The sequence below is a fragment of the Mollisia scopiformis genome (genome assembly GCF_001500285.1).
Source record: "Mollisia scopiformis unplaced genomic scaffold LY89scaffold_6, whole genome shotgun sequence".
In the NCBI taxonomy this organism is placed as follows: domain Eukaryota; kingdom Fungi; phylum Ascomycota; class Leotiomycetes; order Helotiales; family Mollisiaceae; genus Mollisia; species Mollisia scopiformis.
Genome location: NW_017263586.1, coordinates 470,191 through 482,650, shown reverse-complemented (window position 1 = coordinate 482,650; position 12,460 = coordinate 470,191). Strand labels below are relative to the sequence as shown.

At 47.7% G+C, this 12,460-nt stretch overlaps 3 protein-coding genes across 3 annotated transcripts; 1 reads left to right on the top strand and 2 right to left on the bottom strand.

Moving 5' to 3' along the window:
• Positions 1–2,063: 2,063 nt before the first annotated feature.
• On the bottom strand, positions 2,064–2,825 carry LY89DRAFT_682151 (uncharacterized protein). The gene has a single exon (XM_018214449.1). It carries the CDS (start codon positions 2,796–2,798, stop codon positions 2,472–2,474), a length of 327 nt encoding a protein of 108 aa, XP_018074767.1. The 5' UTR covers positions 2,799–2,825; the 3' UTR covers positions 2,064–2,471.
• A 194-nt stretch (positions 2,826–3,019) lies between these two features.
• On the bottom strand, positions 3,020–6,316 carry LY89DRAFT_442789 (uncharacterized protein). Its single transcript, XM_018207557.1, has 5 exons — positions 5,922–6,316; positions 5,228–5,872; positions 4,433–5,181; positions 3,820–4,382; positions 3,020–3,773 (listed from the first exon to the last, which is right to left on the bottom strand). Exons 1-5 carry the CDS (start codon positions 6,093–6,095, stop codon positions 3,175–3,177), a joined length of 2,730 nt encoding a protein of 909 aa, XP_018074766.1. The 5' UTR covers positions 6,096–6,316; the 3' UTR covers positions 3,020–3,174.
• A 697-nt stretch (positions 6,317–7,013) lies between these two features.
• LY89DRAFT_442773 (BOS4, mitogen-activated protein kinase) lies at positions 7,014–11,440 on the top strand. The gene is made up of 3 exons (XM_018207556.1): positions 7,014–7,501; positions 7,586–10,729; positions 10,783–11,440. The coding sequence occupies exons 1-3, from the start codon at positions 7,183–7,185 to the stop codon at positions 11,316–11,318; spliced, it is 3,999 nt and encodes a 1,332-aa protein (XP_018074765.1). The 5' UTR covers positions 7,014–7,182; the 3' UTR covers positions 11,319–11,440.
• Positions 11,441–12,460: the final 1,020 nt, after the last annotated feature.

Genomic DNA, 12,460 nt, shown 5'->3' with positions numbered 1-12,460 from the left:
CTCAAGACTCTCGAGGACCAGCTTATGGCCGCTCAACAGGCATCAGAAGAGAAGATCTCCCGTCATGAGGATGAGGTGCGAGATTTGAAGGAGAGTCACAACATTCAGCTCCAACGTATGAAGGATGGCCTGAAATCTCCACGACTTTTCGCACCTAAGTCCCCCATCACATCATTATTCGCAAACTCGGCCAAAGCGCCAAGGATCATGTCGACCTCATCCGGCAAGGCGATGACAGTATCTGAGGATTCCAAGATGGAGTTTCTCAAACAACGAGTTCTCGAACTCGAGAGTGCTCTTGCAGATGCAGACAAAGAGATGGAAGAAGTCGTGGGACGCATGAACATTGCTCAAATCGAAGTGATGGAGCTCCAGAACGAGAGAGAAGAAGCTGTTCGCGAGACGAAGAGACTTCAGAGAATGATCGAGGACGAGAAAGTCCGGGCTTTCGAGGGGAGATTCGCTACCCTCCAGTCATGATCGATATTGAAGGATGATAACCAAGATTGAATTGCCTTTTTTATTATTGTTTTGCTACAGCATTTTAGCGGGTTATACCTTGCATTGCATTTCCCTGGATAGCGGGAATACCAACATGGCGTCTCTTTTAATTCTTCTAGTAAAATATCTTATAGGGATGGGATCGGTTGGGCCTCCGAGCGAAAGCTTGTTGAGGATTTGCTTAGTTAATTGTTTAGTTTAGTGTCTCCTTGGATGGGGGATTATTGTATGTGTATAAGAGCGGTGTTGGATACCGTCGAAGTAGTGGATAGGGCGGATGTGCATATATAGTGTATGAGTATAGTACATAGAGAGGGGAGAGAATGATACTATATGATATCATGAGTAATTTGCTTGCCTGGTTCGATTTTGTGAGGCTACAGTTCCTGCTTTTCATGTTCACAATGTTTGTCGAGATTTGGTGCTTCCATTCTTTCATCTGTTGTCTGGCTCGATCCCAATTATCTTCCTTCATTATAGTCACCACCCCGCGATTGATATTATCCGCATGAAATATCTGTCCACCACCCGTACGCTCACCGATTCATCCGATGTCTAGCTCAACATCAATCACTTTACTGCTTTTAAAGTCATGACTCTCGCCCGCTCCCATCCTAACAAGAATGTCCATCCCAACCCCATCTACCCTCTCTCCCATTCTCGGAATTCAACACGCCTCGCACCCATCCTTTCTTCGCTAAAGACGACCGGGAACTTTTCTGGCCAACATGTCCTTCTTGTTATAACTGTCTCTCTCCGAGCTACTCGAGTCGGAAACGGTCTGCTCGGTGAACAAACAGTGCTTTTTGTCTCGGCGGCTAGTTGTTTTGCTAAGATTGCCTCGCTCTAAGAATATTGTTTCGGCCTGGTGGGATATTGGCTACTTGAGGAGGAGGGGCCGGTTTTTGGTTTGGGGTTTTCTGAGGAGAGGTTAGGTTAGGTTGAGTGAGAGCGGCGCGTTTTGCGCGATGGGCGCGAAATGCGTAAATTGCGCAGGAGGTGGGTGGTAAATGTGCACTTTAGTGAATCATCAACATTATGAATCTGGTTCGAAGGATGGGAGATTGATTGGAGATAGGTCTGGGAGTGGAAATTTTCGGTTTTAATGTACGAAGGGGAGAAATAGCAAGTCTGTTGGGAGGTGTGATTCTTTGGAGAGAGACAAGGTATGAAGCGTCCTCCTCATGGCGAGAATGCACGTTGCAGGATTTTAGTCGGGAAGATTGAAAGAAAAGGGGGGGTTGCATGGATTGGTATGTTGGGAGTAAAAGATCGGCTATTGCTAACATGGTATAAGTTTTAGTTGGAAGGGATGTTGTTTGGATTTAGGATAGAATAATATTAATGAATGAAATTTTATAACCTAACGCCAATCTTACGAAGCAACGGAGCTGCTACCAAGATTTCACTCCCTGCTTCTTTACGCTACCAGGAGTCCTCTTCACGCTACCAGGAGTTTTCTTAACCCCCTTCCCGAGACTCTTCCCCTTCCTCGGCGTCGCCACTTTCTTCTTAGGCGTCTCTATCTTCTCCTCCCCACCCAACCACGGCCCCATCCACCACTCCATCTCCCTCTCTACCTCATCAGCCACACAGCGCGACCCCTCCACACCCCCATCGAGGGCACACGCACACGCACACTCCCTCTCCAACCCCAGCGGCAAACCGAACCACGAAAGCGCCCCTCCCTTTTCCTTCCCATCCCTTGGGTTGAACCACGATGGTACATCAGGAATAGGAGCAGAAAACATATCCCCAACAGCAAGCGGAACGAAGGGATCCAGACCGGGACAGAAAAATGGCGGACAGGTCTTGCCCGAGCTAGAGGAGTGGGTACGGATGTGCGCTGCGTGGAGGCGTTTGTTAGAGGTGTTGAAGTGGGTGATGAGGGTGTTTACTTGACACAGGATGGAGGTGGGGGTTTGTGTTTGTGTTTGTGCTGGAGGGCTGCTGGGTTTTTGAGGTGGTGGTTATGTCCTGGGTTGGGAGGTAGGTTTCTTGGTTATTTTTTTCGCGGTAGTTTTTGGGGTTTTTTTCTCGGGGGTGGGTTTTGGCTTTGAGTTTGACGTCGAGGGAGGTTTGATATGGGCGGCGTCGATGTCGTCTCCTTCTGCTTCTGCTTCGGGGGTTGAGGATGAAGGTCGTTCTTTTGGTCTTGCTGCTTTCTTTTTGGGTGGTGGTGGTGGTGGGGCAACGTTGTCTAAGGTGGGCTTCTTTACTTTTGCGCCTCTTGCTAAGCGGGGTCGAGAGCTTGATGCTGTTGCGGCTGCAATTTTCTTGACGCTTTTTGGAGGCATGTTGAGATATGCTGAAGTAATCGGTAGCTGAATAAGGTTGACGAGTTGGGAAAATTGAGGGTTGTGGAAAGAAAGTCACGACATTTATGACGACGAGATCTATGTTAGGAAATTAAGCACATTCCTTAGAAATGAACACAACGAGATGGTGGAATGGAGATACCAGCCACCAGATAATCCACTTGGATGATGAAAGACAGTCTCGGAGTACTATTGTGATACCGGTACTTGTAGTCTGTTTGATTCCTCGTGACTTCTAACATGTACCTCCGTATGCAATGCAATGCTGATATAATGCCCCAAGCACCGTCGCTATGCCCATGCAACCAGCAAAAACTGTACAATGCTAAACCCGAAACACCCCATACAATGCAATTCATGCCAATTCATCAAGGTCGTCATCCCATCCAAGCGCCTTGTATATCGACTCATTGTTCGTTACATCATGATTCTTACTTTGATTGAAAACTTTTTCAACCTCGCTTCCTTGTCGGAGATTTTCTTTGTCGCTGCCTATCTCTAATGTAGAGGGATGGGCATGTCCAGTCGTTGCCTTTACAGGCGTATCTGCAATCCCAGAAGTATTAGAGAACTTCTTCATTGCTGAATCCGGTATAGCAGGGAATAATTGAGCACTCGATCGCCTTATGTGTAATGGTGAAGACGGGGGACAGTCTCCAGAAAAGACGCCCGCATGCCCAGACAGATTCGAGAAAGATGGCACAGGTTTTCGTGTTGGTGTTGCTTGAACAGATGACAGGAATGGATTCCTTGTTGGAAAGCCACCCGAAGACCGAGAAACAGACTGTGGGATCATTGGCAGGCTCGACGGAGGGATTGCCATAAAGTCGCTCATAGATCTCTCGCCACTAGAATGTTGGGATCGGGCAAACATATCCCTCTGCCTATTGGCCTTAGGTGTAGCAGAAATCTGTACTGATTGAAACAATGGATTCCGTACAGGCTTTTTGGATTCTATAATTGTGAGTAATAATTAATGAGCAGATATGGAATAACTTACTTCGAGAAATCGAGGCTGATCGCTTCTCGGCCGTTTCCACAATTGATTTACCGGCTAGCTCACGATTGGGTTTCTTAAGCGCTGATATAGCTTCCTTCAACTCTGCCTGGATGACAGCTTGCTTCTCCGCTTTAGCATTTGGTTTCGGAGCCATAGCGCTCAAGTCGATCTCTCGTCGAGAGAATCGTCTCGAATTCAACAGTCCACCTCTATTCGCCTCGACTGTTTGAGAGTCCGCAGATGGAATACTAGACAATGAAGGAGCTTCACTAGCTTCTCGCTTCATGCCTGGGACAATCGGCATGGTAGCGGATCTCATGAGGGAAATGGCTTTGTTGGGGCCTCGAGACATGCTTCGACGTTCGCGATCATCAGTCAAAACGCGTTTGAGACTGTGACGAGGTTTGGCAGGAACAGGACGTTTAGTAGCAGCGCCAGGCCTCGAAGGCGCCCCAGAAAAGCTTGCAGATTTGGATAGCTTTGGTCTGGGAGGAGACACAACTACAGGACCACCAAGTTTACGATTAATGGCAGCACACTTGTCGGGAAGACGAGACGAGAAGCTATATGGCTACATTAGACTAGCCTTCACTTGAATTTTCAGAAAACTTACAATGGCGCGATCACTTCAACACAGAAGTCCCTCAAAATATTGTCTGTGTGGCTGGTTCGAGCTGTAGGAGTATCTATGTTCTCACTGACGTTCTGTGATTCGCTAGAATGCCCTTTCGTCGCTTCTTCCAGGGCTACCGACTGCCAAATACAGAGCCTGTCTATGTGTAGATCAATGAGCATGGTCAAGTCCTGAGGCTTCTTCGATTTGCCCTGCTTTTGTTTGCTTTCCATTGGTTCAATTGTCGGAAGAGCCGTGGGGAGATCTTCCCCAATGTCTTCTGAACTGGATGCCAGAGGCTGAAGAGCCAGAACTTCTAGTATAATAATAATCTGCAGCTGTGTCTCCCGAATACGTAGTTGAGATATTCGACGTTTCGTACGTTCATCTCGGGAATCTCCAGGTGCTCCAGATTCTGCTTCATCGTCGTGACTGTTCCACCACTTCCGAATAAGTGTATCTTCTGTTGGGTACAAGCCGTTCTTGCCTGGCTTCTGCTTCTTGTTGCTCTTCCTTCTCTTGACCTTTGCCGTGGGATTTGCGTTGTCCTCACTCTGATCTTGAATATCGAGAAGAGAAACGCAAGTTGGAACCCCATCACGGTATTTACTATCAATCAGCGCGTTTGACAGGATGAGACTCTCGAGAAAATTAACATGGTCCTTCAAATCAAGGGTTGAATCAAAGTCCATGTGGAATGCAGCTCGAGCTCGTGAGAGAGGACCTTTTGCAAAGTATGCCAAGGAAGCCTGTGAAAATTAGTATTGATATATGGACACTAGCAACATTACTTGCCATTGAAAGATATAAGGCCTCAAAGTATTGTGTCCGTACGTTTTCAAATATCTCAGCGGCATCAGGATGCGAGACAACATCATCCAGTATAGGCGCTGGATCTGGTCGTTCTCCTGCCGAAGACGTAAAAGCGGGAGCAGATTCAGACGGGATAGATTGTGATTCAGCCGATGTATTTGATATCGGACGCTTCACCATAGATTGGATAGCCTCAATCGCCAACCGTTTCTTTTTGTTGTACTTGTTGATCTCAGGTGTGACCGTCGGGAGCGAAGCTTCTTGGAAGATAGTGCTGGGTCCTTCAGACACCCTCGGAAGTTCCTGCTTTGAAGCCACTGCTGCAGCTCTCAATTCTTGGAGGTTGACCCATGATCCAAGCTGGCACAGCACATATAGCCCCAGACTCTCTCTTTCCACGGCATACAATGTCCGAGCATCGTCTAGTCTTGCGATCAAGACCATAGGTTGGGTGCCCATGCGTTCCTCCAATTCTAAGATCTTGACATGTGCCTCATAGAGTCTAGAGTGCGACAGGGCTTTGGCCGAAGCTACTATATCGAGGGAGGATAATGGTAAGCGGGATCGCGGAAGTAATATCAGAGGTTGCAGAGTGTGCTGTTTGGTAGAATTTGTTGTCGGATAGGGCTGAAATGCCATTAGTATATTGTATGCAGCCGAGCATTGAATAACGGACCTTGACTACAAATTTGTCCTTCAACAAGTCATCCATCGTACTGCCATCTCGTTTTCGTTTCTTTGAGCTGGACCCAAAACCATCACTCGAATTGAGAGAATTATCTGATGCAGGAGTTAGGATACCGGAACGCGTTCCAACTCCCGACGCGTCATGTTCGTCTTGGCCGAACATAGCAATAAAATATTAATAATTTGCGTCATGAAGCCTCTAGTACGACATACAGAACCTCAATTGCTGTAAATCTGCTTATGATGCTGGCGATGTTGAGTAAAGTGTGGTGTTGGAAAACGCGGGCAAGACGCGCTTCCACAAGGCTGGGATAGTGTAAGCTAGCCAGAAAGAGGCTATGATGGGCAATGATACTCGAGGACCAGAACGTCATATCAAATGGGAATTCTATATACAAATTGATAATGCCATATCAATTATAAAGTTCGTAGCAAAATATTAAAACATATATTGTATCGAGGTGCTCAAATTTCTTTTTTTTCTTTCGTCCGTGGAATTTACTATGCATTTTGGATGCAGTCTGATCGATCGTCCGATCCCGATATTTCAATAGGTACGATAAGGTAGTTAGAAAAGACCGAGTACGATGAGATGAGCATCTAGGATGAGATGTGAGATGCACATGTTCAGGATTCTTCCTTGGAATGGAATTATGTTCTTCCTGGAACTCTCTCCACTGAAGCTTGTCGTAATCAAGGATGGATGCGCCGGAAGGCTAACAAGAGATTCATTGGACTTGGCTTCCATGCTAGTGAGGCGCAACGCCACAGCAGTGGCAATATCAACTCGCGTCCTTCATGCAGATTGCACGTCCGCGACTGTTGTGAGAGGTCAACTCGAAGCAAAAAAAAGGAAGGTGATCCAGAGATCCCGTCAACTGCCTTGGAAAATATTGTTCTGGCCAGCCTGATTGGTGTTGAGGCCGCTTCTTCCCGGGACAACAACGTTTCTCCGGAGTTTTAGTGCCTCTGCGATCACGATTCGACAACCAAGATTTCCTGCCTGGCACCGGTTATCCATGAATCTAATAGACCTCGCGACAAACACGAATTTGACGGCAATCCCGGCTTTGACAACGATACCTTTTTCTTTTCTTTTCTGGGGTAGCTATTCTGCTTGTCCAGGGTTCAAGTAGACGCATAGACTTTCCCTCGTCCGATTCCGCAGGATTTCAAGGATGCCCATACATCGACGCTAAGTAAATTACTGCGAGCGCGCCTTCACCTCCAGATTCAGCCTCTGCTCTACCATGAGTGTAGAAATTTCACCTCGATCCGTACGCTTCTCCAACGGGGCGGAGGACGACACACTTGATACTCTCAAGTCTCCAAGAGTCATGGCGCGTCCTCACGTCCAGACCAGCGACTCGTCGGGTTCTGGAGACTCCCATGATTCTGAGCATCTGCCACCAGACAGCAGGAGTGTACCGCATCTGCAGACCTCACTGTCTCCCCCCGACACCAGATCTCAGATGAACAGCCTCAACTCGAGTCGCAATGGTAGTGTGTACACACCTGTTACTTCGCCATTCGCCCCTCCAGCGGCCAGACCTCCAAGACCTGCTCCAGGTTAGTCTTCTTTAATACTATTGGCCTCTCCTCTCAAGAGCTTCCCAAAACCTCATCATTATTCAGTGCTAACTTTTTGAAAAGCAAGAACGCCTTCCAGCACCTATGGTCAGACCCTAACCCAGCAACGAAGACCCGGTCCCCCGTACGGTATCATGACCAGTACCTCTGACAGAAAGCAGTCACGCTTTAAGATTGCCCCGTACCAAGTTCAAGAGAAAGCATATGTGCAACGGCTGCGACAAGATCCTGAGGAATATTTCGAGCCTTACACTCCCAGTCTGGGGTACACATCAGATAGTGGGGAGGACGAATCGCCTTCGGAGCTCCATTTTGATAATGACGCTTACGACCAAGAGACTCTGCTGTTTTACAACAATGAAGATCTTCAGCCGACCGCAGAGGATCTTCAAGACCCCGCCAACCGGGAACGAGTAGAATGGCATGGAATGCTGGCTTCGGTCTTGACCGGTGATGTTGTGAGACAGGAGAAGAAGCGTTTGATAGGGACGTCAGACAAGCAGGGAGAGAATCTTTATACAGAGATATGGCTTGGCTTACGAGCGAGAATCACTGGGCGAGGAGTGGCTGCCCAGAAGAGGATGATAGAAGACACTCGATCAACACTTGATAATATGTTGGACGAGATCATCAGATTCCAGGTTCAGGGCGTCAGCGAAGCTGGAAAATCCCCTGTCGACCAGGTACGAGATGTGGTTGCCAAGATTGAGAAATGTGAATTACTATATCCGTCTCGATTGGCTCTGGAGAAGGCGAATAAGTTGGCAGCTTCTCCTCAGTATCAAGCCACTTGCGACGCCGTCATATCTTGGCACAATACAACGGAATTGATTAACACCGAACTCGCTATTTTACAGAGCTGGGTTGGAAATAATGAATTGGACTTCAATAGAGCGAAAGAAAGATCACCATCTGGAAATGGATTGTCAGACGAGTCTTCGTTCATAGATAGACTGCTGAAAGAGGATGGCCTACGCTCATTACAAGGAGACAAAAGCATTCTTTTAGGAGTCGCCGAAGTTATCTTGAAAGCTAAGAAGACTCTCATCGAGAACTCCGAAGGGTTTGCAAAGCGCCACCTACCGCCATACATCGAAGAACTATTGACCCTCATCAATTTTCCATCACGACTTATTGAAGAGATCATCAAAGTCAGACTTCAATTTGCTAGGAAAATGAAGGATTCAGCCCAGCAGAATGCTATGATGCAGGAGCAAATGATTTCGCAGTTTCAAATCTTGTTGAAACTGGCAATTCGCATCAAGCAAGAGTATCTAACAATCTCTCAACCCGAACCTGGTTGGGATCTACCACCTTGTATTGACGAGGGTTTTGATCAGGTCGTCCTCGATGCTTTGAAATTCTATTTCAAGATGCTGAACTGGAAATTGGGCGGCAACAAGAACACGTTCAAAGAAGCCGAAGTCCTCGAACAAGAATGGGATTTCTCCAACGAGATTGGTCGTCATCTACAAGGGGGTGATGTCGAGGTTGCAGAACAATTCAGCTCTCTTACTCACAAGGCCTTTTATCGTCTGAGTTCAACCTTTGAGAAAGATCTACTAAGGAAACCCCAAGAAACTGCAACAGAGATGACCAAACGCTACAAGCAAAGTCTGGACTCTGTTCGTGTACGCCAGCGCATGTTGCAACGTTTCTCGAGGGTGCTGAGCGACCGCTTCGAGAATGCTACGGACTTCAGTATCGCCGTGCGGAGCGACGATCTGCAGCACCTTTACTCGAGATTGATCGAAACAGGCCATTTCCTGGTATACACCGCCAGCATTGAACATGATGGCATATTCTTAATTGCATCCCCCTCTCTGTACAACCGACCGCAAGAAATCCAATCCATCTTGGGAACTTGTTATCACTCGGAAGATGTGCCGGAAGATCCGACCAACCCATACATCTTGGTTCTTCGGCCAGAGAGTCAGATCCCATGGGATGGAAGACAAGTTGATGCAAACATCCGGGAGCCCACTACTGATGTCAAAGTCGGGCAGCTTCGACTTATTGCTGATGGCTCTCAAGTGCGGTTACAAAATGCTCGAGCGGCATTCTTGGACTCTATCGACATGCATTTGGATATGCTTGTGGAGCAACGGTCGAATCTCAAGAAGGTCAACCTGAAACTAACCGAGATCAAGAAAGTTGTGTACAGGCTTTCAAATACCATTATGGACAGCGTTGAGACTGTTCGACAACAGACCAACGGAATGGATTGCCAAGAACTGATTCAGACATGTTTTGTCTTCGCCACCGAATTTGGTCAGAGATCTTTACTTTACATGGACCGAAACCGAAAGCAAATGAACAACCTTAAGCTTACCAAGCTTGCTTTGGACTGGGTCAGCTTTATCTGCGACGACTGCATTGCGACAGACCGGAAGACTTTCAAGTGGGCAGTACAGGCTTTGGAGTTCGCAATGCTCATGACACAAGGTCAGCATATCTTGGCTCTTGGAGAGGATGAGTATGCTAGACTTCGAGCCAAGGTTGCTGGTTGCATGTCCCTCTTGATTTCGCATTTTGATATCATGGGCGCTAGATCTACCCTGGCTGCTCAAGCGGAGAAGCAGCGAGCCGAAGCAATAGCCGGCCAATACAGAAAGATGGACATGAGTCGCCAGATGGATGATGAGCAGTCTGCCAAGTACGTCCTCGAAGAGAAGCTTGCTCAATTGTCATTCCTTGACGACACTCGGAAACAAAAGGAAGCGGAAAGGCAGGCTCTCGGTCGTGTTCTAGAAGAAACAAACGAAGCGGACCGATCATTGACTTATTTATCCTCGTCAGCATCCAATGTCAACATGCGATGGCAGCAAGGCAATTTTATCGGCGGTGGTACCTTTGGTTCGGTCTATGTCGCTATCAATCTGGATTCTGGTCATCTGATGGCTGTCAAGGAGATTCGCCTCCAAGATCCATCTTTGATTCCAACTATCGCTGGTCAAATCAGGGACGAGATGAGCGTGTTGGAGGTGCTTGATCATCCCAATGTTGTCTCATACCATGGCATTGAGGTCCATCGAGATAAGGTGTATATCTTCATGGAATACTGTTCCGGTGGATCACTGGCTGTTCTTTTGGAGCACGGCCGCATTGAGGATGAGCAAGTCATTATGGTTTATGCGCTTCAGCTACTGGAAGGTCTTGCTTACCTCCACGAAAGTGGCATCGTTCATCGCGACATCAAACCAGAAAGTAAGTTCTAATCAAGAATCAATAATCTGGGAAACGGCTAATCATGATTCTAGATATCCTCCTCAACCACAACGGTGTGATCAAATATGTGGATTTTGGTGCAGCCAAAGTAATTGCTCGGCAAGGCAAGACATTGGTTGCAGCTGATCCAGCCGGGAAAGCCAATAAGTCCATGACTGGCACGCCAATGTACATGTCACCAGAAGTCATCAAAGGCGAAAACCCAGGTCGTGCAGGATCAGTCGATGTCTGGTCATTAGGATGTGTCATCCTCGAAATGGCAACGGGTCGACGACCATGGGCATCCCTTGACAACGAATGGGCCATCATGTACAACATCGCGCAAGGCAACCCTCCACAACTGCCTTCCTACGACCAGCTCAGCCCAGAGGGCATCGATTTCCTGAAGCGATGCTTCGTCAAAGATCCCAAGAAGCGTGCTTCAGCTGCCGAGTTGCTTCAACACGAATGGATCGTTGCAATCAAGTCACAAGTTGCCATCGAGCCAAGTACTCCCAGCGACAGCGGATCCTCGGTCCACTCGAATTCCGGACGAGGTAGTCTCAGCTCCTCAATGACATCTTACTAATTTCTCTTCTATTGATACCACTTTACACCCATAAACTACGCTGCCGAAGAACATTCCGGAGGCACGGCGTAAAGATTTGTTTTGGTTTGCGCGGTTTTACGCAGTACATGAAGCGTTGGGAACATAATGCATGCATCAGCGGATGAGTTTAGGAGTTCAGGAAAGAAGGGTCTGTTTGCTGTGCCAATTATTACCCTCCCTCCCTCCATCACCACCTGATTCTTGTCTGGTTTGGACGAGATGTCAGAATGATGGAGCGGAGCCTGGATGCGGCGGCGAAGAGCAAAACACCGGATCGGATAGCAGGGGACCCGATTTTACATACACGAGCGAGGACCGGGAAGGGAGCGTGTGGCGTGGAAGAGACGATATCCGAAGAATTGTAGTAGTCAATAGATCTATCCAATCAGATAACAATAATTCGAACGGCACCGTCGTCGTCATCAACATCATCATCATTGGATTTCAAATCTGGTTTCGTATTCGTGCTGGCCCAGATTTCACTTCTGGGCTTACTGATAGATAAGCAAGCGTACCTAGGTAGGTATTTGAAAGCATTGACTCGTAGTCGTCTCTTGATACACCGGACAGGAACACTTCAGATGTCACCCATCACCATCCCCCGTCGTCCACGGTCAATGCTACGACTGACATGTTAGACAGTCAGTCAGTGATCATCGGGTCAAAGCACAGCGGAAACGAGCGACGATCCGGAGATCTTCCGTGCGTGCACGTACGTGCACCGCACTGATTGTTTAGCTCGTATGTCCGGATTTAGGGTTTCGAGCTCTGTTTTGCGAAACTGCGAGGTTTTTTTTTTCGGATGAGGGGAAGATGGATTGGATGGCATGGGATGGGGAGGTTGAAACTCACCGAGTAGAAGATTTTTCTGGCTGACAGGTAGGCAGACAGGCAAGATCGCTGTCTGGAAAGAGTTGAGATGCAGAAGCAAGCAAGAAGCAGAAGGTAGGTAGGCAGACTGTCTGTCTAATTTTGGGTCATGTCGACATACTTATCCATCCCGCACCCGCTCATCTCGTGTCTAATAACCGATTCTGAGGATCTTGGTCACCATCGGCGCTCAAATAGATGCCAACAATAGATAAAATAAGATTTTACTTTTCTGCCGTGCTTCTGGTGCT

What these genes read in the sequence shown, in the direction of transcription:
- LY89DRAFT_682151 (XM_018214449.1), bottom strand. Translation starts at nt 2,798, where the DNA reads ATGCCTCCAAAAAGCGTCAAGAAAATTGCAGCCGCAACAGCATCAAGC.
- LY89DRAFT_442789 (XM_018207557.1), bottom strand. Translation starts at nt 6,095, where the DNA reads ATGTTCGGCCAAGACGAACATGACGCGTCGGGAGTTGGAACGCGTTCC. An exon ending in AGGACAAATTTGTAGTCAAG is followed by an intron (nt 5,873 to 5,921) that starts GTCCGTTATTCA and finishes ATGGCATTTCAG; the next exon opens with CCCTATCCGACAACAAATTC. An exon ending in AGGCCTTATATCTTTCAATG is followed by an intron (nt 5,182 to 5,227) that starts GCAAGTAATGTT and finishes TAATTTTCACAG; the next exon opens with GCTTCCTTGGCATACTTTGC.
- LY89DRAFT_442773 (XM_018207556.1), top strand. Translation starts at nt 7,183, where the DNA reads ATGAGTGTAGAAATTTCACCTCGATCCGTACGCTTCTCCAACGGGGCG. An exon ending in ACCTCCAAGACCTGCTCCAG is followed by an intron (nt 7,502 to 7,585) that starts GTTAGTCTTCTT and finishes CTTTTTGAAAAG; the next exon opens with CAAGAACGCCTTCCAGCACC. An exon ending in TCGCGACATCAAACCAGAAA is followed by an intron (nt 10,730 to 10,782) that starts GTAAGTTCTAAT and finishes TCATGATTCTAG; the next exon opens with ATATCCTCCTCAACCACAAC.